Below are 25,543 nucleotides of genomic sequence, written 5' to 3'. Positions count from 1 at the left end.
CCACCATCAGGGTCTTTTCCAATGAATCAGTTCTTCTCATCAGGTGGCCAAGTATTGGACTTTCAGCTTCAGGATCAGTCCTTCCAATAAAATATTCAGGACCAATTTCCTTTAGGATTGACTGGTTGGATCTCCTTGCAGTCCAAGGGATTCCCAAGAATCTTCTCCAACACCACAATTCAAAAGCATCAATTCTTCAGCACTCAGCTTTCTTTATAGTCCAACTCTCATATCCATATGTGACTACTGGAAAAACCGTAGCTTTGACTAGATGGACCTTTGTCAGCAAAGTAATGTCTCTGCCTTTTTTAAAATATGCTCTCTAGGTTGGTCCTAGCTTTTCTTCCAAGGAGCAAACATCTTTTAATTTCATGGCTTCAGTCACCATCTGCAGTGATTTTGGAGCCCCCAAAATAAACTGGTTTTTTTTTACTGTTACTGTTTCCATTGTTTCCCCTTTTATTTGCCATGAAGTGATGGGACCAGATGCCATGATCTTAGTTTTCTGAATGTTGAGTTTTAAGCCAGTTTTTTTTCACTCTCCCCTTTCACTTCCAGCAACAGGCTCTTTATTTCTACCCTTTCTGCCACTCTTTCTGCTTATTTATACTTCCTAATTTTTCTCTAATGATATTAGTTGTTCAAGTTTCTTTTGTGTGTTTAAGAAGATGCTATATGTTTGGTTCAATGGACAGCAGATGTCATGGTTTACATGGCATTTCGGATGCTTTTTGAAGACTACTGATTTTGGCAGGCAGCAGCAGGGTAGGAAAGTGTTTCTGTCAGTGGGGGATGAGACCAGGGCATGTTTGTACACAAGTTGGGCTAGAGATACAGTAACTGTAGGGAGAAGGGCAGATGAAAACAAAGGTCGTGCTGGAGGTAGGTACTTTATGCAAATGAACAGACATATCAGTATTAAAAGTAATGGAGGCTTTCTAGTAAGTATAGACACGCAGAGGAACCCAGAAAAAGATGACCAACCAACCAGGCCTCAGAAAGGGGGGGAGCTCTGAAGAGTGGCCCTGGATCAAAGGGGGCTCCAGGAATCTAGATGTCAGGAGGTAACCCTTCAGTTCAGGGCTCCATCTTTAACATGATTCAGCTGCTGGCTGTACACCTGCTTCATTCTATACTTCCCAGCTGGCATCTTCTTTCCCTCTGCTCTGTAGGTTGCACTTGGCTTCTCCATCAAATAGCATTCTTTGAAGCTCAGTTCCCACTGCTAACAACCTCATTTAAGAGAATGAGAACACGGTCCTGTTATCAGGAATTGAACTATTCAATATAAAAAGTACTTTATATTGTAAAGAGGTACAATATAAAGTACCTCTCTATATTGTAACAAGTAAAAGTAACAAGACTAACAGTGGGAAAGCAATTGGCCCAGCTCAGTGTTTGGTACCAGTTAGGCAACATCTCGGCAACCCACTCTAGTATTCTTGCCTGTGAAATCCCATGAACAGAGGAGCCCGGGGGGTTACAGTCCATGGGGTCACAAAGAGTCAGATACAACTGAGCACACACACACACAGGCAACAACAGCCACTAAGGCTGGTGGCTCTTGGGACAAATCTTGTGTGTACTGAGGATCGGGAGGGAGCTAAGGACAGGAAAGCACCACCATGTGGAACAAATCATGGCTCCCTACAGACTTGCCCCTTCAGCAAGGATCAGTGGCGGGGGTGTTTCTACCTAACAAAGGTCTGTGGCATATTGGGATGTGCTGTCCATTACTGGGATGTGCTGTTCATAGCTGTGAAAAGAAGAGAAGCAAAAGGTAAAGGAGAAAAGGAAAGGTATACCCATTTGAATGCAGAGTTCCAAAGAATAGCAAGGAGAGATAAGAAAGCCTTCCTCAGTAATCAAAGCAAAGAAATAGAGGAAAACAATAGAATGGAAAAGACTAGAGATCTCTTCAAGAAACTTAGAGATACCAAAGGAACATTTCATGCAAAGATGGGCACAATAAAGGACAGAAATGGTATGGACCTAACAGAAGCAGAAGATATTAAGAGAAGGTGGCAAGGATACACAGAACTATACAAAAAAGACCTTCATGACCTAGATAGTCACAATGGTGTGATCACTCACCTAGAGCCAGACATCCTGGGAATGCCAAGTCAAGCGGGCCTTAGGAAGCATCACTACGAACAAAGCTAATGGAGGTGATAGAATTCCAGTTGAGTTATTTCAAATCCTAAAAGATGATGCTGTGCAAGTGCTGCGCTCAATATGCCGGCAAATTTGGAAAACTCAGCAGTGGCCACAGGACTGGAAGTCAGCTTTCATTTCAATTCCAAAGAAAAGCAATGCCAAAGAATGCTCAAACTACCGCACAATTGCAGTCATCTCACATGCTAGTAAAGTAATGCTCAAAATTCTCCAAGCCAAGCTTCAACAGTACATGAACTGCGAACTTCCAGATGTTTAAGCTGGATTTAGAAAAGGCAGAGGAACCAGAGATCAAATTGCCAACATCCGTTGGATCATCGAAAAAGCAAGAGTTCCAGAAAAACATCTGGTTTTGCTTTATTGATTATGCCAAAGTCTTTGACTGTATGGATCACAATAAACTTTGGAAAATTCTGAGAGATTAGTCTGGAATACCAGACTATCTGACATGCCTCCTGAGAAATCTGTATGCAGGTCAAGAAGCAACAATTAGAACCAGACATGGAACAGACTGATTCCAAATCAGGAAAAGAATATGTCAAGGCTGTATACTGTCACCCTGCTTATTTAACTTATATGCAGAGTACATCATCAGAAATGCTGGACTGAAGCACAAGCTGGAATCAAGATTTCTGGGAGAAATATCAATAACCTCAGATATGCAGATGACACCACCCTTATGGCAGAAAGTGAAGAGGAACTAAAGAGCCTCTTGAAGAAAGTGAAAAGGAGTGAAAAAGTTGGCTTAAAACTTAACATTCAAAAAACTAAGATCACGGCATCTGGTCCCATCACTTTATGGCAATTAGATGGGGAAACAGTAGAAATAGGGACAGACTTAATTTTGGGGGGGGCTCCAAAATCACTGCAGATGGTGAGTGCAGTGACACTTGCTCTTCGGAAGAAAAGCTATGACTAACCTAGACAGCATATTAAAAAGCAGAGACATTACTTTACCAACAAATGCCACTCTAGTCAAAGCTATGTTTTTTCCAGTAGTCATGTATGGATTTGAGAGTTGGACTATAAAGAAAGATGAGCACCGAAGAACTGATGCCTTTGAACTGTGGTGTTGGAGAAGACTCTTAGAAATCCCTTGGACTGCAAGGAGATCCAACCAGTCCATCCTAAAGAAAATCAGTCCTGAATATTCATTGGAAGGACTGATGCTAAAGTTGAAACTCCAATACTTTGGCCACCTGATGCAAAGAACTGACTCATTCGAAAAGACGCTGATGCTGGGAAAGTTTGAGGGCTGGAGGAGAAGGGGACGACAGAGGATGAGATGGTTGGATGGCATCACCGACTCAATGGACTTGAGTGTGAGTAAACTCCAGGAGTTGACGATAGACAGGGAGGCCTGGCGTGCTGCAGCCTATGGGGTCTCAAAGAGTCAGACATGACTGAGTGAGTGAACTGAACTGAACTGAAGTGTCCATTACCCACTGCAGGAATGGGTCAAAATACCGCAGGACTTAATTCCATAGTAACAGAATCGATAGTCAACCCTATAGGTAATAGTAACTAAAAGCCACACACACACACACACACACACACACACACACACACACACACACACCCTTCTTCCTGCTTTTCTGGGTACTACAAGGTGACTCTTGGATGCAACCAAGACATTCTTTTTCTTTCCTGTAACTGGGAAAAAAAGGTTACCTCAGCAGAGAACTTTCAGGATAAGAGAACTGTGAAAACTCCCTGAAGCTCCATGATAAGATCTTTGACTGGCTTTTCCACATAGTTAAAAATGTACTGCACAAGGAGAGACTATCCACTCAGGGCGTGCCCTCATGCAAATGAGAGTGGGCTCTCACTGTGAGGTAAGCGATTAGAAATGCTTTTTGCTGCTGAAAACTGAAAAGGACAAAAAGACAATGACGGTGAAAAAATTTAGGAGCTGGCTGGCTGAGCAGCTGAATGGCCAAATTTGAGAAGGAAGACACTTCTTCATTCTGGCCAACTGTCCTTGTGAGATTCTTGAGTACTGGAAGGCATAAGTAACTCCTTTCACAACTGTAAACAAACTGTGACTCTACTAAAACACAGTCGTCACAAGAGGTATATGGTCAAGTCTAAACACTGTGTAAGTATTGTTGATTTGTATTCATTCAATAGATACCCATGATATACAAACTATGGACATTAGTCTATAATACAGGCAGGATGGCTCTTTAATGGATGTTTAATAAATAGTTATATACTATATTCAATAAAATTTCTATTTAATTTGATTTCTTACAAAATATACAGCCCCTCTAACTTACAGTTTTCCCTTTGAAAGCAAGGGGTCATCATTTGAAACAATGCCCTCTGCCCCTACAAACTAACCATTTTAGCATCAAACCAAGTTTTAGAAATGTTTATAAGCTCATTATATTTCCCCTCCCCTCATCCTACTTTTGCCTAGTAATTTGCTTACTCTGTCTCTCAGTTTTTCCAGATAAAGTAAACAACTGAATTTGTGCGGTTCACACAAATGCCACAATTGAGCCAGTTAGGTAACAGCAACTCTAAAAAAGAAAAGAGGAGAGTAAAAAAATGAAAAGCTAGAAGTCCTTTCATGTTAACATTTTTATTTAAACCAGTACAAGCACCATGCTTAACAGAAGACTGTCCAAAATAAACATGCAATATGAACTCGCACAGACTGAAACCACAGTTTCAGAAGTTGTGCCAGCTGTTGATTTTGTTAAACGATGACAGGAAAACTGGTAAAATTCACAAGACTAAACCATTAATGTTTCAAGCCTCCTGAATGAGATTACATTGGACCATCTAAATCAGTGGGCACTACCCTGGCATGTTAGTGATCTCAAACAATATTCAAGTAATTACACATGAATGAACTATACTCCAAAAAGAAAACACAGTTTCTATCACAACCTTAATGTAGTTGTTTTAAAATATCATAGGAAGATGATCACTGATTTGAAATGTCAAACAGCCTAAGAGGAAACAAAATTTTCAAGAATATTCAACTTGGGACCACTGGTGTTGAGTGGCCTGAGAGATTTACATTCTTCCAGAAATACAAAATAAGATTTGTCCAGAAATGTTTGAGACACTTCTTCACATAAGTTGTAAAGGCTCAAATTCTGTAGATTCCAGTATTATCAGTCTATTGAACAAACAGGGAAAGCAACCGTATTAAGAATATTTGAATTGATAGGTTACAAGTCACTCTCTATTTCCACCAAATATCAGCATTTAAACTCTTATGAAAATATCTTTTCATTACTAGTCCACATTATGGATTAATGACACTGCTCATGTTTTAAAGTAGTCCAAACATATTTTTAAGCACACCTTCCTCACTATCTACGTGGATGGGGAACAAGGACAGCCAAATTTAATTTGGCAATACACTCCTTTAACTGGAAAAAATTTTAAGTGTCAGACCAAGATACAGTTTATGGCTACATTTGACTCCTTAAAATAGGAGACAAAAAGGGAGAGAAAAGTGCTGACAGACATTTTGTTACAAAGATCATTTAGTAATGACAAGACAAAATTTAGCAACACCCTCTCAAAAAGAGTATGTTTAACCACACTAGGTATTTAGTAAACTTTTTAGAAATAAACAATTTGAACATTTATTTTAGAAGTCAATTAAACAAAAACAGTCAAACAACTTTTTCCCTAATATAATTGCTTCAATACCAGAACAAAGTGAATACTATTCGAAACTTTTGACATTTTGGAATTTCAGCATAGTAACCTGAGAACAGTTTTCTTCATATGTCATTTATGTTGTCACAAAACCATACTAAAAAAACAGGCTGTGATTACTAGTCGGTTCTACTCTGACAACATCAGATGCTCTGCAGAACTTATACAAGTCCAACAATTTCAAAACTAAGTATGACTTAGAGGACCATGAAGGAGGTTCCCAGGAAAAAAGCTGCTGCCAAAAAGGAAAGATTAAGACTTAAGGCTGAATGGGAATGGCTGTACCAGGAGTGGAATGTGGAGACTGGAATTATGAAATCTGGAGTTACTAATTGAGAAAAGGCAAACAAGAGACTATATAGGAAATATACTTTAAAAACAAAAAAGAACAATGCAAAAATTTGGTTAGATGAAAGGAAAATTTATATAAAAGTCAGAGAATACTCTAGGATAAAGGATCTATAACTCTCCCTATAGGACCACGGAAGTAAAAAAATGGTCTACTGATCCCCTAACCTCATCTATTGTCTTGCAAAAGTACATATTGATATCAATAAGGAATCAGACAAGCTCAAAAAATCACAGTTCCCCTATCAGAGAACAGGGGAACCAAGAGTTCTGTGTATGAAGGTCAATGTTATCTGACATTATAGAGGACTTTCCAATTAAATAAAAAAAAAAAAAAAAACTTAAAACATGCAAGACAAAAGAAGGAACCTCACTACAAAAACACATTCTTGTAGCCCTAGATTCTCTTATTGCTGTGAACCAGATGAAACAAAATCTCATTTCCTTCATTCAAAAACATTAGAAAAAGTCTCCATTCACTTGGATTTTACATTTGCATTTATGCAGAATTATAAGCATTTTTTTCCAGTATCAAAATAGCTGTTTAAAGAATTCTTAAACTTCCTGGGTGAAGCTCTCTCTCTCTCTGGAAATTGGAATTAAGAACCCTTCCCATTCAGTTACCAAAGCAAATACCCCTGTATCACTTCCTCATCTCCAACTAACTTCCTATTGCTTCCTGTTTTTTAGATTAGTGAAGCCAAACAGTGTTGGGAATAGAAGATCCCATATTACAAAAATTCCAACTATCTTTACCTCTTTATTAAAGTTGGCACAGAAACCTCAAAAAAATGCGAAGCACATACAAATGGGAGATACACCAAAATTTTTAAAAAATGCCTTTGCTAGCTTTGAAATAATTAAGATATTCTTAATATCAGAATTAACTCACCAAATCTGGATGGTCTTTAGATTCTCAAGACCTTTTGTCAAATTAATGTCAAAAGAATCTTAGTTACTTATATGTTTTTAAAGTACACTATATATCAGAATCCTTGCTTTAAAAATGCTAAGGAGACCATCATCTAACAAGACAGGTGTCCAGTTTAGAATACCTTCTGAGGGATATAAGATGAGATTTCTATCGATGCGTTAATGTTATTAACTATGGCCAGTTTTAAGATAAGCAATTTTTTCCTATGGCACAAAACTAATCACAAATATGTCCCAAACTATAACTTTCAACTGCCATATATTCACCAATGCAAGTAGACAGCTGGAATTTTTTAAATATCAACTTGATTTTACTACAAATTTCACATATTAGAAAATTGTTTTACTTGGACCCTTTACAAAAGTATTAATTTCACCAAATCTGGAATACTGGCAGTGTAAAGTCTTCAACTAACTTTAAAGCTAACAAATCAAAGGCACAGTATTAACACATGTAAAATAACTAGTATTCACAGGACAACATTAAAAGGTCCTTTATAAATAAAGTGTTACTAACCTAGACTTAAGATTACTTAGAAATGACATAACTAAAAATGAAGCCCTTGATTAGTTACAATCCATCAATTTCTAAGACTAAAATGCTATTTTCCATGAAGAGAAAACCTAATAGTCATAACTTTATTATAAAATCTAACTTCCAGACCTTAAAAATGAGCAACTGATGAAGTTTCTGGACTTGATTAAAAAGATATAGAAAACTAAAGAAGGCATGGGATTGATGGAAAAACTATTTGTAGTGCAGATTATAGTACAGTAAATTATTATTCATGGCTCAAAATTCAGTCACTTAAATCTTTTATCCCAAATTGATTTCAAAGATTTGACAAGTGATAATATGCTATTTTCATATATAAACTGCTAATATCCAGTATTTGTCAAAGGAGGCAACTGTTGTCTATCACAATCTAATAACCACTTTCCAATGGTGTCTGTAAATAGTAACAAATTCTGAACTGTAAGTTATAGAAATTAGTCACAAGAGTGCAAAAAGTCCCTGGAGAGAAGTAGTCCACCTAACAATTACAAATATAAGGAAACACTTTACAAAGTTTCATTACTATGAAGATGATTTCTTCTTTGTTCAAACTTTGAACAAATGAGAATTTTTCTTTACTGCAGGTAACAAACTGTAAATAACAGTGCATTTTTAGGCATAAATAAGTATTTATGTCTGGTTCCAGTATGGTCAGGTTAATACATAAATACTTTAGAAACACAGAAGTTCACATTAGTGGAAAAATCCAAGTTTCTCACGTAACCATTCTTCAGTTAGGTCTTCGGTATTTCTTATTTCAAATACCTTAAAAAAAAAAATCAAATATGTTGCATATTTGAGTATTAAATACCAAATTCTCCTTCCTTTCAGTCAACATGGCTTAATCTGTATAAATTACCTTCACTTTTTCTTAAATGAGAGGGACTCAGTTACCAAAGTTTAGCAGTCAAGATGGCATAAAATCAAACTCTCTTAAAAGCACATATCTACAAATGTTCTAAAAGAGTAGTTTTGTAAATATTACGTACTAAAAGAGAGACCCAAGGGTACAGAACTAAAATCAATCCAGTTAGGAACTCGAAGAATGTATGCTGATCCTCTACAGAAGGAGGAAACACCAAGCATTTTAGATTAGTAGTCCATAGCCAAAATTCTCCAGCCAGAATCTGCACACACACAGGCCCACAAAGTAGAATGGGCATAAGAAACCAACGTAATACAGCAGGGAGGATGGGATTTCAGGCTAGATGTTATGCAAGAATCCTAGATCTTACATGTACCGATGTGCAACCCTCGGTAAGTCATTCATTACAGTTGAGAACAGGAGTTTCACCATCAACTTACAAAGCTGTGGGGAGCATTCAATCAAATTATATATAAGAGTAACTTGTAAATTGTCATGCCTTAATTGGTGGCTCAGATAGTCTGCCTGCAATGTGCAAGACCTGGGTTCGATCCCTGGGTTGGGAAGATCCCCTGGAGAAGGAAATGGCAACCCACTCCAGTACTTTTGCCTGGAAAATTCCAAGGAGGGAGGAGCCTGGTAGGCCACAGTCCATGGGGTCGCAAAGAGTCAGAAACAACTAAGCGACTTCACTTTAATTCCAACACTTTAGGGCATGCCTGGGATTAGAACAGACATGAGGCTCTTAGCAGAGCTCCTTTCTAACCACCCAGAGTCACTTTAGAGTACTCCTATGGTACAAACGAGGGAAAGTAATGTCTCTAAGTTGGTGGTATTGGTGACAACCATGTGGGTTAAAGGGAAAAAGCAGAAGGCACTTAAAAACATCCCCTGGGTTAATGATTAAGCATCCAAGGGGGAAACACTGAGACTGTCCTTAAAATAAAACCTGAAAGAAAGTATTATTAAAATTCCAGTGATGTAAAATTCTATTTCAAGACCTTCAATGTACATACTTTTTCAACTCAACTAAAACATGGAAGTTAAAAGTTTGAGAGTAAGTACCATTCTTACCTTTAATTTTCAAAAATGCCATAAAATAGGAACATGTTAAATCTTAAAGCAGGTGTCTTATATGAAACAGAATGTTCTAATTTAATAAAGCTAATAAGCATTCTTAAAAATTTTATTTTAGATTTGGAAACAACAGTTAACTGCAGAGTATGGAATCTCTGCACAGAATTTGGTTCATTTAGTTTATGGTAAAGGGCTCAGAGAAGCTTCAAATGCTGAATTTATCTACTAGAGATTACATTACGGAAAATTAAAAATTCTCAAAAGATTGAACAGTTTTCTAAAGCAGCCTACATTTTGAATGTGAGTTCTTGTAATCAATGTGTAATTTTCATTCAAACAACATGTGCTCAGTCATGTCCAACTCTTTGCGACCCCTCTGGAATATAGTCCACCAGGCTCTTGTCCATGGAATTTTCCAGGCAGGAATACTAGAGTGGGTTGCCATTTCCTCCTCCAGGGGATCCTCCTGACCCAGGGATCGAACCCATGTCTCCTGCAACTTCTGCACTGGTAGGTAGATTCTTTACCACTGAGCCATCTGGGAAGCCCTCAAAAATCACACTTTTGGTTAAATACTTATATCATTCTATTTCCAACTAGTAAAAAAAACTCTAGTTTACTGCTCTGTTCTAAATAACTTTCACCTACATAAAGAAATACTGAACTCTTCAGATTACTTAGGTATTGCTCCATTTACAAAGAGAAAACACAGTCTCAACAAGTTAGTCAAATATAAATATCACCTTAGTAAGTTCAGCTGTTTGGACTAGCTTATTCTTACTCCCAGCATACATCATCTGTTGTTCAGGCTTACATCCTGGAAGAGAGAGATCAGAGTAGAAATGAGACTTAAATTTTTAAACAGTGATGAGTTTTCATTATTTACTTGATAAAAGACACATTTAGGATTTCCTATGCTATCGAGTTTACAAAAGTCCTGTCTAAATATGCAAGGGCTTGAGAGTGTTATACTGCATACCATCTGCACAAAGAGAAATAGCTGTATTACTAATGAACAAGGCTTAAGGTCAGCAAAAATAAATGAGGCTAGACCTATACAGATCTTGACTTTCAGAATCTTGTGAACACTTCAAAATTTTTCAGCACTACCTTAATCAAGATCAGTTTTACAGATACCTAATATATGTAAGTTTTGGGATGTGGTTGGGTCAGTGGGGTGAAGAGATTGGCTCTGAAAAAAATGTAATCTGGTTACACATTAAAAGATGCTTCAGTATATTTTAAGTGCTACATATATGATACAAATAATAAAGATCAAGGAGGAGTTCAGTGAGCAGAAGTTTACTGCAGGCTTGAATGGTGGTGGCAGAGGGAGTTCTGGTGATAATGGATACTTTAAACACCAACAAACCATATTAATATCCAATGTAAGCTACTCTGAGACTATTCTTAAGATTATGGACGTATCACTGACAACTACTATTTTCAGGATAAACACCAACTATGTATCATAATCGTACACAAAGTTTACATACTTATAAATAAAATTAGAATACAGAAGAAAATGTACTTTTGATATTTTAAAATGTCATTTCAAATTCATTAAAAATACATATACAATTTGACCTAACAACTACACTTCTAGGAATTTATCCTAAAAAAAAGGCAAGTTTTTACAGTAACTTCTTTTTAGGGATGCATTCCCACGTGCATGTGTGTACATACACAGTACAATTAATTCAACATTTTCCATCCTTAAAACAAGCATGAAATTCATCTAGTATAAAAGGTTTAATTTGATCAGAACCAGATATGCACTATTTAAAGAAATTCACTTACCTACAGGACTGGAGAAAATAAAGCACAGAGGGTATGAAACTCTTCCATCATCATGTTGATACTTATAACTATACACAATGAAGGTTTTTCTCAAGTTAAAGAAACTAAAATTATTTCTCTATTTCAGACAAGTACTTATCAACAAAGTTCTGAAAGACAACACACACCTGCCGAGCCAGTGAGTGGCAAATCTCTATCCTATTCATTTAGGTCACACTTTCATTATTCATTATCTTGCCACAAAATTATAAATGGGCCCCAAAGACAAATCATAAAATCATACACTCTCACAAATAAATTTATTAAAAGTATAGACTTAATGTAGATTTTTTTTCTTTTTATTATATGCAACAATAAAAGGAATTTAAATAAACAATATCCATCAACTTTTTGGGCCTTTTCCAGTATGTACATACATTTTAATTTGGTCGTAACCATGGTGTAGGGCTTCCTAGGTAGCACCAGTGGTAACAAACCCACCTGCCAATGCAGGAGACATGAGATATGGATTCAATCTCTGGGTTGGGAAGATCCCCTGGAGGAGGGCATGGCAACCCACTCCAGTATTCTTGCCTGGAGAATCCCATGGACAAAGGAGCCTGGTGAGGCATGGTCTATGGGGTTGCAGAGTCAGACATGACAGAAGCAACTTAGCATGCATGGTGTAGAAGAAAATTTTGTAAAAAATGTACCTTAAAAGTTGAACAAATGAACTTCATAAATAAAATTGTGACTAATAAAAATAAACATCTTTTTAAAGCACTAAGAAAAGGATATCGAGGTTGTCGCTCAGGTAGTTCATCTTTAAGTTCATCTGGTGAAATGCCCTAGAACCATAAAGAAAACAACTTTTAACCATTTTCTTATCCATAGATTCTTAAGAGATATACTGAGGACCCATTCTACTAATAGGTGTAAATTCATAACTTTAAACCACATCATAACATTTTATCTTACTAAACTGTATATAAGCTGAGGTTATTAAAACCTCAATTCAATGAAAGCCCACCCCAACCCACTCAGCTTAGCTCTGTTAATTAACAAAACATGGGGTTGAGAGGCAGCATAGTCTATGCTCATGTTCCAACTGTCAAGAAATACTGAGTGAGATAAACCAACCCCTCAGAGCAAACAACAGTATCTGATTCAGGGGGAAAAAGTTACTTTCTTTTCACTCTAAATTGGTTACTTAACTTGACAATCTAAATACTCAGGCTATAGGGTTTTAGTTTGTAATTACTGGCCAACCAACTTAGAAGCAAGTTTTTACCAGACATATAGCCCTAACTTCTACTGCTTATGACCTGGATCTCATTAATGCTTTATTGAAGGTGATTATATTAGCAAGACAATCCACTACATAATAATTAACATGTGCTTTTCATGAATAATGAACATATACAATGGTTTAGAACTAACTTTAGAAGTACATGTTACTAATGTTACATCTTTTGGGTGATAATAATTACTTAACTATAAAGCTGTACTTAGCTGTTCAAACAAACCTCAAGCTCTTCATCCAGCACCACCAGGCGTTTATCCTTATCAATTTTCACTAAAATAAAAATATAATATGAGTAAACTGTGATTCATGACATTGATCCACCCAACCCGCAGATTCCTAGCTCTTTTATTGGTATCTAAAATTAAAACATGAAGAAACACAAGCATACAATTCATTTGCAGTTTTAGTTTAAGGTCTGTTAGCTAGCTTTGCTTTTCAAGCAGTCAGCGTTTAAAAACTTTTACCCATAATTCCCAGCACCTAATTTGCTTATTTAGAACTTTATGTCAACTCCTTACATCTACTGTGTATATGAAGAATTTTGCAACTCAAACCCAATCTCTTGGATGATTAGAAAAGGTCTGAAAAGGTCACTGTGACTGAGACTGGCTTATTGAACATGGTTAGAAAGTGGTTAGAACTACAAGCAAAAAGTGGACAAGGGTCAGGAGAGAACAATTATCAGGTTCCCAGCTTCTCAAGAGTCAGGATTTCATGGTGCAGGATGAGGATTCCGAGAAAGTGAATTACCAAAGAGCAGTGATCTCTCTACTCAAATACATGTAACATAATCTGAAGCCAAACTGAAATATGTTTAGATAACCTATGCCTCTATTCTTTTCCATTACCCTGAAAGTTACCATTTTTGATTCTGCACTAATTTCATAGTAAGTCCTGTAAGACACGATACGATCTCAAGTAGGTTTACTCTTTGTGGTAAAATGGCACTGACACACTTTGTCACTTCTAAGAACTGTATGCCTGCATTGTAGTATTTGTTTGTAAAAGAACCATAATTCAGCAAGCTGTCACCGCCTCACTAATTCACATCTTCCAGATGCATCTCTGTTAGTATATATAGTTTTACATTCTCACTCCCTCATTCTTCATCTTTCTAAATCATTACCTACATATTAAATATTACCTAAGAATGCAAACGGAAAGGCAATGGCAACCCACTCCAATACTCTTGCCTGGCAAATCCCATGGACCCTGGTAGGCTGCAGTCCATGGGGTCACTAGGAGTCGGACATGACTGAGCGACTTAACTTTCACTTTTCAGTTTCATACATTGGAGAAGGAAACGGCAACCCACTCCAGTGTTCTAGCCTGGAGAATCCCAGGGACGGGGGAGCCTGGAGGATGCCGTCTCTGGGGTCGCACAGAGTCGGAGACGACTGAAGCGACTTAGCAGCAGCAGCAGCAAGGATACAAAAGAAATCTACATAACATCACATGCAGTTCACACTGGAAGAGGCAATATGCAAATCACTCTTTCCATTATCAAAAGTCAATGACACTTAAAAGTATTCTCTGTGAAACTAGAATTCAAGTCTAGAAGTAAGACCTCAAATCACGTTGAACACAATGCTGAACTTTATCACTTTAGGTGTGGACAAAGGTTTCTGCTTGAGGATGAATGGCCAGGCTGTTTTTGTCCCCAGATAAGTTAAAGGATGGAACTGGATGGGGCACTACAAATGACCAAGTGCCCAAGAAGACGATCATCTTCTCCAGAGCTGTGTACGCAGTGAGGGGGAGGTGAAACACTCTGCCTCTGTTCTCTGACAATAACTCTTACTTACTTTTTAAAGTGACCTAACAGGCTTGTGGGGTGAGGGGCTGGGTAGGAGGGACAGGGTTGGGAATTATAACAGGAGATAAATTACTTTCTAAAGGTTCAGGTTATTGGATGCAGCTATAGGATAAAAGCATAAAACCAAACTAAGATCATGGAATGGAGACAATCATGTTTAGCTTACTTATAATAGCAGCATTGTTTGTTTCTTTGCGAAAACGAAACTTTCTCAGCTTTTCCACTAAATCTTCAGCAACATCACAAACCACCAAAGACTCACTCTAGAAAAGAAAAAAAATCATGTTATCAAATGCCATGACTCCAACATATATGTACACCTTAAAGCTATAAAACCTAATACCTTTAAGAAGGTATATGGACATCTACAAATGTCGTAATGTATTAACATGAAACACACGAACGCTTAAAGGGCTTTTAAATCTACCAAGCCTTGCGTTGGCATCATTAAATTATTCACATTTGTTCATCTTATATGTAGGGTATACTTTAACTTCCTCTTTGACCACTAAATATCTCAAAGAACTAGATATATACTAACATGCAATTTCATCAGAACTGGAGAGGAAGGAAAGAATATAGGAAGTCAAGGATCACGGCTGTTAGGAAATATAATATTTTTCACTATGCAGGAAGAACAGGAAAATCATTTTATTGCACTTAAGAATTAATAAGGCTTTAGTTCATTTTTGAGTCCAGCACAACTACAAAAAACTAAAACTAAGCAAAAGAATGGAAAATAAACCGTAAGAGTAAAGACCAACTACTATTTTATGTCTTAAATGACTATGGGAATCAAAAAAGGGAGCTATTAAGAAATGTGAAAGCAAAAGCAAATGAAACAAATATTAAAAACTCAAAGAACCTTTTATAAATTATGAAAAAATATTAAGAGACTCTTCTCCAAAAATCTGACAAGGAAAAGCACTCTTCAGTTGGCGTTAGGGTCAGGTGGTACAAATGAATTACTGATTGCAAGCAGGAAGATGGAAATCTTTTTCTTTAATGTATAAAAGTTCAAATACATAGAAAATTAGAGAAATTCTGTGAAATCTTATGCACTTAACACTCAGCTTCAACCATTATCAACACATAGCTAATCTTATCTCATCCAAAACCTTCAACACTGCTCCCATGGACCATCACACAGCAAAGGTCAATAATCATTTTACCTACAAATATTTTAATGCATATTAATAAAATGATATGTGCCACTGAAACCACAGACAATCATCATCAGTTCAGTTCACTCGGTCGTGTCCAACTCTTCGCGACCCCATGGACTGCAGCACTCTAGGCCTCAATGTCCATCACCAACTCCTGGAGTTTACTTAAACTCATGTCCATTGAGTCGGTGATGCCATCCAACCATCTCATCCTCTGTCTTCCCCTTCTCCTCCCGTCTTCAATCTTTCCCTGCATCAGGGTCTTTTCAAATGCATCAGTTCTTCGCATTAGGTGGCCAAAGTAATGGAGTTTCAGCTGTGAGAGTGCTGCACTCAATATCCCAGCAACCTCAGCAGTGGCCACAGGACTGGAAAAGGTCAGTTTTCATTTCAATCCCAAAGAAAGGCAATGCCAAGGAATGCTCAAACTACCACACAATTGCACTCATCTCACACGCTAGCAAAGTAATGCTCAAAATTCTCCAAGCCAAGCTTCAACAGTACGTGAACTGTGAAGTTACAGATGTTTAAGCTGGATTTAGAAAAGGCAGAAGAACCAGAGATCAAATTGCCAACATCCACTGGATCATCAAAAAAGAGAGTTCCAGAAAAACATCTACTTCTGCTTTATTGACTATGCCAAAGCCTTTGACTGTGTGGATCCCAACAAACTGTGGGAAATTCTTAAAGAGACAATAATAATATGTCACCTAAAAATAATAATTCTAGTCTCGATTATTCACAGAGTTCAAAGTTCAAATTTCCCTCATTTTTTTTTTTTTCTTTTTAACAGTCAGTTTGATTGAGTCAGGTACCAAACAAGGTCCACATTCTTCGGTTACTTCATATATGGGGTTTCCACCTCCAGTTCTTCAGAAAATTAAGAGTTTTGATACCAATGCCAAATACAAGTGTCTCATTACAGTCCCAAAGAATTAAGGATTCAAATTTTAAGTTAAAATTAAATAAAAGTCTGCTTTTTCACCCTGTGCTGGGTAAATAAGGGCATATGTTACAACATTAAATGGCCATCAATTTTAAGTTGTCCTTTAAATTCATAACACTGTGCTATTTATAGTTAGAAAATAAACCCCACCAATACATATTTTCCAATAAATTAAGCTCCTGCAGGAGTCATGTATGTCCATCCTTTTACTTCTCTTTAGAGAAAGGAATGCTAAGTCATACGAGGTTCCTGTAGTATTCAAGCCTGGTCTATTTTTTCCTATCTTTCAAGAAAGATACACAAATCGGAAAACTAGCACTTCCAATCTCTTGTCAACCAAAACCAAAGGTAGAGCCCATTAGTAGAAACTAATAAATACTTTAGATTCTTATAGGCAAAAGGCGATTTGTCACGACTCTTATCTTAAGGTTCTGATACCCAGAGCTGCTTGTGCAATTCTGACACCTTAGGGATAGCAAACCAAGTGAAAAACATGCTGAGGTTGAATCTATAAAGCTTTTTTCCCATTCTCACTCCTCCCAATACTGTAAGGTCAAAAATTCCTTCCTACAAGAAAAAGAACTGCAATTCAGCCAACTCTAACAGTTTCCAGTTAATAGGTGCATTTAAAAATAACACCCTGAAAGCAACACTACACGGTAAATATTAACACACAAAGTGGGAAGCGTGAACTCAAGTAGTCATTTATTGGATAATCCACACAATGAACATTTAATGAATGTCAGGATGTGCTAAGTGTTAGAAACACAATGATATAAAATAGATTTAAACTGTGGGCCTGACCTAAAAGAGCTTATAAAGTCTATTAGAGAATAGGTCTACATAAAAATTATCAGGCAAAAAAACACACACTTGTTTGTGTAACAACTAGGAAAAGACCTAGGAAAGAGAGAAACTCGATGCTATGAGAACTTAATGACTAGCCAAAACAGCCTGGTTACAGGAAGCCTGCCTGAAAAGGGCATCTAAAGGACCAAAATTGCCTATACAAAGATCCTTTGATTAAAGTGAGCACAGCACATATAAAATAATCAAAGGCCAACGTGATTCAAGCACAGAGAATGAGCTGTAACACGTACAAGAGGAGGTTGGCAGGTGTTGGACTACATAGGGTGCAGTGGGTCATGTTAAGTATTTTGGTCTCTATATGAGCAAAAGGAAGCCACCAAGGTGTTTTAAGCAGGGAAAATAATCAGATTTGCATGCAGGAAATAGGCAGAGAGGTTAAAGAGAGCAAGACTAGTTAACTGGCAAGGCTAATCCAGGTGAGAAGTGAAACACAGCTTAGACATGTTGATGAAAAGAAACAGAAGTAGGTGAATTTCTGCTAATACTTGTTAACATGTATTAAACACTGTAAGAAAACGCAGTGCTATGTCCTTTTCATAGATCCTCAAAACAATCCCATTAGATGAGTATTATATTATCCTCAATGTGAAAGAAACTAGGACTAAGAGAGGTTAAGTATCTTCCTCAGTTACCCAACTCGGGGAGCTAGGATTCTAGCCAGAGAGCCTGACTCTATCTAGTCCACTCTCTGAACCACCACCAAGGACCTGGTGACAGACTGAATACTATGCGGGGTAGATTAGGAAAAAAGGTGACTCCTAAACTTCTTGCTTATGTAAAACACTTAATTGGTGCTACCTTTCACTGAGTTAAGGAACACTAGGTTTATTGAGGGGGCTTTGAGACACTCAAGTGGGTAAAGGCTTCCTAGGAAATCTGGGCTGGATCTCAGAAGCAAGGTCTGCAATACAAATACCCAAGTTATCTACATACAGGTAGGTGGTAACTGAAGCTATGAGTGTAGGTAAGAAAGGTAGGAGAAAAATACAGAATGGAAAATGAAGCATCAGAATGGAGCCCAGGACTCCTACTTGTGAGGTACAGGGAAGGAAGACTGCATGGGACACAGATAGACCCACAATAGGAGATATCTGAAACATCCAAGGAAAGAGAATGCTTCAAAGAGGAGAGCGTTGTCAACACCCAGAATGCAGCTGAAAGATCAGAAAAGATGAGAACTGACCCTTAGCTTTGGTGACCATGACAATATCTATTCGGTGGAAGTGGGTTGAGAAATAAATGGGAGGTCAGAGACGAGAACAGTGGGATTTTTGTGTTTTGCTTCTAATGAAAGAAAAGCATATTTTAAAACCCGATGGGAAAGATCCAGGAGATCCTCGTGGGTAATTGATTAATTCTCCACTATTTTTGAGCGTGGAATCAAACCAGAGGCCCCAGACCACGAAAGACCAAGCTTTTGACAGTCACTGAAAGGTCAAGCGCCAAAGCACTGGGTCAAAAGATTTCCAAGCAAGGATAAGCAGAAATCCAGAGCCAGGCCGGGAGAAGAAGGAGACAGAGGCTAAGGCGAGGCCGAGAAAATGGAATCAGAATTCGAACCCTCCCTCAAAGGCGGCCAGGCGGAAGGGCTCGGCGCCACCGACCACTCAGGCCTGGCCTGGGCCCTGACAGAGAAGCCAGCGTTTGGGGGAGCCCTCAGTTGGGCCAGACCCCTGGCCCCTCCGATTTTTCAATGTAGGGGCTGTGACTCTCCATCCAGAAGGATTCGGTGAGCACGACCCATCCCCACTGGCCACACCCTAGTCACCGAGCCCGCTAGGCGGGTCAACCGCGGGCCCGGCAGGATGTTGCTGCTCATGGGCGAGGCGGCAGCGGCGGCGGGCAGAAGACAAGGCTCCGACTGTGGGTACCCGCCAGCAGCCCGGCCGGAAGCGGCCGCCGACCCACCCCGGGCGATGCCCGCCGATACCGGCTCTGGCAAACAGGAAAGTCCGGCGGGCTGACCCGGCCCTTCGGCCAGCCCCCGCCCTCCCCAGGGGCAACTCACCATTTTCCTTCCGGCCGGCAGTAGCCTTTCGCCGTCCCTCGGGCCCCTTTAAGAATAGCACTGCAGCCGCCTCCCTTCCTGCCCGGCGCCTGGCAGAACCGCCCCCACTGAAAGACGCAGCAACGGCAGGCCGTCACGTGACGGGGGACGGCGGGTGGCGCGGTTCAAAATTAAATCAGAACGCGGGCGCCTCCTCCCAACCCTTATGGAGGAGGACGTCCTGTCGGATCCAGAGTGAGCGGCGGTGCCAAAACGCACTCAAGATTTAAGTCAGTTTTTGCTTCCTTTTAACATTCCTCAAGTTCTGAGTGCAGTTTCCTGGTGACATGATTAAGTCCACGATTTCAGTGATAAATATGAAGGTTATCCCCAGCCTACCTTACAAAGGTACACCTGCCTTCCCTCCTACCCTCTTTGGAATCTTGTTTTCCCCCCTCCCCAACCACCTTCCGATACTTGGTTAACACATTTGTTTCCTCAGTGGAGTTTATTTATTGAAGTATGATTGAATGATGATTGATGTCTGGATGAGTGCTCTCGTAGTCGTTGCCTAATCTCTAAGAATTAGTTTCTGTAGGAAGTACTGACTTACTCAGTTCAGTTCTGTCGCTCAGTCATGTCCGACTCTTTGCGACCCCATGGACTGCAGCACACCAGGCTTCCCTGTACATCGACAACTCGGAGCTTGCTCAAACTTATGTCCAGACCATCGGTGATAACATCCAACCATCTCATCCTCTGTCGTCCCCTTCTCCTCCTGCCTTCAATCTTTCCCAGCATCAGAGTCTTATCCAGTGAGCGGCCCTTTGCATCAGGTCGCCAAAGTATTGGAGATTCAGCGTTAGCATCAGTCCTTCCAATGAATATTCAGGACTGATTTCCTTTAGGATGGACTGGCTGGATCTCCTTGCAATCCAAGGGACTCTCAAGAGTCTTCTCCAACACCACAGTTCAAAAGCATCAATTCTTTGGTGCTCAGCTTTCTTTATAGTCCAGCTCTCACATCCATACATGACTGCTGGAAAAACCATAGCTTTGACTAGACGGACTTTTGTTGGTAAAGTAATATCTCTGCTTTTTAATATGCTGTCTAGGTTGGTCATAGCTTTTCTTCCAAGGAGCAAGCATCTTTTAATTTCATGGCTGCAATCACCATCTGCAGTGATTTTGGAGCCCAAAAAATAAAGTCTCTCACTGTTCCATTGTTTCCCCATCTATTTGCCATGAAGTAATGGGACAGGATGCCATGATCTTAGTTTTTTGAATGTTGAATTTTAAGCCAGTTTTTTCACTCTCCTCTTTCACTTTCATCAAGAGGCTCTTTAGTTCTTCTTTGCTTTCTGCCATAAGGGTGGTGTCATCTGCACATCTGAGGTTATTGATATTTCTCTCCACCATCTTGATTGACTGACTTATTGGGGCTGATTTATTTTTGAATGTGGTGGGAAAGTAGTTTGGAAGAAGTAAGTATTGAACTCAGAATTCATACAGGTACCTTCAATGAAAGAAGCTGCCTGAGGCAAATCTCATGGTCTTTACAACTTATTCCCCAGCTGCTAGCATGGTGCCCTGTCCATAATAAATGCTCAGTTCATAGTTGTCGAATGAAAGAAGCAAAGAAAAAGAAAATTCCAGAACATACCCCCACTGCCATCTGTCTTCATTAGAGTTAGACTAAATTATTAGAATTTTTAAAGTTTGTTTTTAATGTTAAGTTTAATGACTTGTTAGCATGTTAATAAATAACATTAAATCAGAGTTCAAAATATGTAAACTAATACAATACCTATGTTTTCTCATAAATTAGAAAACTAGAAGGATTTGTGGTTATTATTGTTGCTCAGTTGCTAAATTATGTCCAACTCTTTGCGACCCTGTGGACTGCACACGCTAGGCTCCTCTGTCCTTCACTATCTCCCAGAGTTTGCTCAAATTCATCTTCATTGAGTCAGTGATGCTGTCTAACCATCTTATCTTCTGCTGCCCCCTTCTCCTTTTGCCTTCAATCTTTCCCAGCATCAGGATCTTTTCCATTGAGTCAGCTCTTCGCATCAGGGGGCCAAAGTATTGGAGCTTTAGCATCAGTTCTTCCAATGAGTATTCAGGGTTGATTTCATTTAAGATTGACTGGTTTGATTTCCTTGTAGTCCAAAGCGCTCTTGAGAGTCTTCTCCAGCACCACAGTTCATAAGCATCAATTCTTCGGTGCTCAGACTTCTTTATGGTCCAAATCTCAACATTCCTACATGATTACTGGAAAAACCATAACTTTGAATATACAGACCCTTTTCAGCAAAGTGATGTCTTTGGTTTTTGATATGCTGTCTAGGTTTGTCACAGCTTCCAAGGAACAAGCGTCTTTTAATTTCATAGCTGTAGTCACTGTCTGCGGTGATTTTGGAGCCCTAGAAAATAAAATCTGTCACTGCTTCCACTTTTCCCCTTTCTATCTGCCATGGTTTCCCTGGTGGCTCAGACAGTAAAGACTGCCTGCAATGCAGGAGACCCGTGTTCAATCCCTGGGTTGGGAAGGAAGTCCTCTGGAGAAGGAAATGGCAACCCACCACAGTAGAAGTCCATGGACAGAAGAGCCTGGTGGGCTGCAGTCCATGGGGTCACAAAGAGTCAGACGCAACTGAGGGACTACCACTTTCATTTGCCATGAAGTGATGGGACCAGATGCCACAATCTTAGTTTTTTGAATGTTGACTTTCAAGCCAGCTTTTTTACTCTCCCCTTTCACCCTCACCAAGAGGCTCTTTAGTTCCTCTTTGCAAGGGTGATGTCATCTGCATATCTAAGATTGTTGATATTTCTCCTAGCAATCTTGATTCCAGCTTGTGATTCATTCAGCACGACATTTCACATGGTGTACTCTGCATATAAGTTAAATAAGCAGGGTAACAATATACAGAAAGATCATCTATAAGAAATTCCACAGTTCAACTACATTCTCTTAGTGATCTGCCCCCATCCCTATACTTTCTACTATGACTAGGGAACTGGTAGGGCATCCCAGGTGGTGCTAGTGGTGAAGAACCCACCTGCCAATACAGGAGACATAACAGATGCGGGTTCGATTCCTGGGTCAGAAAGATCCCCTGCAGAAGGAAATGGCAACCCGCTCCAGTATTCTTGCCTGGAGAATCTCATGGACAGAGGAGCCTGGCAGGCTGCAGTCTATAGGGTCACACAGAGTCAGACATGACGTGATTTAGAACGCGTATCAGACTCAAAGAGAAGTTGGACAGACTTGTATACTGACAAGAAAAGGACAATGATATATTTTGTGGGAGGTGTAAAATGAACATAGACTATGTACAGAAACTTTACTTGAACTCAGTTTGTAAAATATTCTTTCAACCAGAAAAAAAAAAAAAACATCTAGTTTAAATGAGGTTTGGGGAATGCCCCTGGGGCTTGAGTAATTCTAGTGGCAGTGTGTGTCGGGAAATTCAAAATGTTTTCCAGCACTTTTCTGCCACTCCAATATCCTTGCCTGGAAAATCTCATGAACAGAAGAGCCTGGTGGGCTGGAGTCCATGGAGTCGCAAAGAGTTGGGCACGACTGGGCAACTAACACTAACAGCCCTTATTAAAAACTCAAGGTCACCAAAATGCCTTTTATCTCTGGGACGCATCTGACATTAAGCATGATCAAGATCAAAAGAAAAGGAGTATTCTAAGTAAAAATCAAGAGATCAGAATTAAAATAATCTTTTCTGATCTGAATTTTTCTAAGTTCATTCTCTGTATTGCAGCCATGCTAAATAAAGTGTTTGTATTTCTACATATTCTTATTCATGCATGCAACAAATAGTTATTGAGGACCTATAATGTATTGGCTGTGTCCTGGTGCCAAGATCCAAAACAGATTAAAATCCCTATTGTCCTAGATGGTGCTCAGTTACATCCGACTCTGTGCGACCCCATGGAGTGTAGCCCTCCAGGCTCCTCTCTCCATGGGATTCTCCAGGCAAGAACACTGGAGCAGGTTGCCATTTCCTTCTCCAGGGGATCTTCTTGACCTATGGATCAAACCCGCGTCTCTTACATCTCCTGCATTGACAGGCGGGTTCTTCACCCCTAAGGCCACTTTAGAAGCCTAGAACTAACATTCTAATGGGGAGGAGGAGGTAATAGACAATAGCATAGTAAATTAGTAAATATTAAGTTAGAAGGTGATCAGGATTGGGGAAAAGAATTGAAAAAGGGAGATGAGGAGTGCAGGTGATGAGGGATATTTTCTTTTAAATAGGGAAGCTGTCCTAATCCTCACTAGGAAAGTCATATCTGAACAAAGATTGGAAGCTGTAGAGATTGACCATGGTGTCCGGAGAAACATCCCACACAGAGGAAACAGCACTGCAAAGGCCCTGAGGTGGAAACATACCTATTGTTATTGCATGCTCTATTCTGCGCAGCCTTGTAAGCAATCACAAGCATGTGCTATCAGACTGAGCAGGACAGTGGCATGACCTGTTAGACGTGTCCTTCTAAAAGGATCCTTTAGTTTTATTAGACTGTAGGGATTAAGTGACTTCCAGAGCCAACCACAGTGAAGTAAGCAAGCTGCAGTCTCTCTCCCCCACTGATTACAACTAAAAACTCTGGCAGAATATGAAAAGCACTACCTGAGGACTCTGAAGAGTAAATAATAGCAAAATAGCTAGTGGATTGGGAAAGGAAGTGTTTTCTGTGGTTTTTCTTGGCCACGCACATCTTTGTTCCCCAACCAGGAATCTAACTCAATCTCCTTGCAGTGAAAACACATGGTCTTAACAGATGGACCACCAGGGACATCCTCAAAAAGGAAGTGTTTTGATTGTCTCTTCTTCCTCCTGTTTTGAGAGAAGGATTCTCACCCTAGGATTATGGGGATGGCCAAGCACACAACATCCAAAACTGGACAGGTGAAGTGGATGGCAGGTATTATAGTCACATACATTCACAGTCTGGGGGAGGGGAACCCCAAATACCATGTACTTGGGAACAGAGTGAACAACTAGAGGCAGGCTTTGCAGTATCAAGAAGGTGAGGTGGCCCCTGGTTTCTGCAGGAGGGTATGGCTGGCTTATTTGAATGATTTCATAATTGGCAGGAAGCAGAAACCCAGTACTCAAGGACAAGCACTGTGCCTGGTCCCCACAGTAAGGAGAGTTTTTTGGCCAGGGGACCTTAGCTGTGGGAACAGAGTGGGATAGAAACTTGCAGTTAGGTTACTCCCGATTCCACCAGGTATCAAGGCAGCACATAATTATTATAACTTAATTTTAGGCCTTACACTGCAGGAAGTCAGAACTTGACAAATGACTAGGATGGTGCTGTTGAGTTTTCTAGTTTTTTCCCTCCTCTACTGCCTGACTTGAGAGCAGTCTAAATCAGTGAAGCAGGGACTGCAAAACCTCCAAAAGGAACCCTTTCTTCTAGCCTGGGGGTGGGGAAAAGGAGCCCCTGGGAACAGACGAGTATGGATGGAAACTCCTTTTTTCTCTCCTAGCCCTCTTCTGAGGACAAAAATAATCAAGTTGGCATTATCACGGCAGGGCAGGGCTAAAGCACCTAAAACCCTGAGAGAAAATCCATTTTGTTGCATAAAGGAAATTGGAAAGGGTCCCTGTCATACAAAAATTGATGGAGGTATCCTGGGTTTTCTTTTTTACTTTGGCTTTGCTGGGTTTTCACTGTGGTATGCGGGCTTTCTCTAGTTGTGGCTCCGGCTTAGTTGCCTTGCAACAAGTGGGATTGTACCCAGACCAGGGATTGAACCCCAGGCCCCTGCATTGGAAAGCAGATTCTCCACTGGACCACCAGGGAAGTCCTTTCCAATTATTTTTTCCTCCCTTTTCTCTTGTTACTTCACCTGCAGGACAGGCTCAGTCACTCAGACCAGCGCAGTAAGTGTAGAGGGAAAATATTCTGGGAGCTCCCCATCTTTCAGTCCAGAAGAACAGAGAAAAGGGCCTCTGGGAGTCAGAGGGTGTAAGGAAATCCTGAATAGGAGAGACTGGGAC

General features: G+C 39.6%; 1 protein-coding gene across 2 annotated transcripts; it reads right to left on the bottom strand.

The window, feature by feature from the left end:
• GMFB (glia maturation factor beta) lies at positions 4,744-19,629 on the bottom strand. Of its 2 annotated transcripts, none has more exons than XM_018054124.1 (7): positions 19,530-19,629; positions 14,706-14,802; positions 12,944-12,993; positions 12,216-12,265; positions 11,439-11,524; positions 10,382-10,455; positions 4,744-8,461 (listed from the first exon to the last, which is right to left on the bottom strand). In XM_018054124.1, the coding sequence occupies exons 1-7, from the start codon at positions 19,530-19,532 to the stop codon at positions 8,390-8,392; spliced, it is 432 nt and encodes a 143-aa protein (XP_017909613.1). In that variant the 5' UTR covers positions 19,533-19,629; the 3' UTR covers positions 4,744-8,389. The 2 variants fall into 2 exon arrangements, with proteins under 2 accessions (XP_017909613.1, XP_017909614.1); XM_018054125.1 differs by having other exon boundaries at positions 11,439-11,521.

This window comes from Capra hircus, chromosome 10 (assembly GCF_001704415.2).
Source record: "Capra hircus breed San Clemente chromosome 10, ASM170441v1, whole genome shotgun sequence".
NCBI lineage: Eukaryota > Metazoa > Chordata > Mammalia > Artiodactyla > Bovidae > Capra > Capra hircus.
The sequence above is the reverse complement of the archived record's forward strand: the minus strand, read 5'-3'. Positions and strand labels throughout refer to the sequence as shown.

Excerpts from the sequence above, each read along its gene's own strand:
- GMFB (XM_018054124.1), bottom strand. Across the intron at positions 11,525-12,215 it reads CTACCTGAGCGACAACCTCG|AACCTTCATTGTGTATAGTT; the intron begins ATATCCTTTTCT and ends TAACTTGAGAAA. Across the intron at positions 8,462-10,381 it reads AAACAGCTGAACTTACTAAG|GTATTTGAAATAAGAAATAC; the intron begins GTGATATTTATA and ends TTTTTTTTTAAG.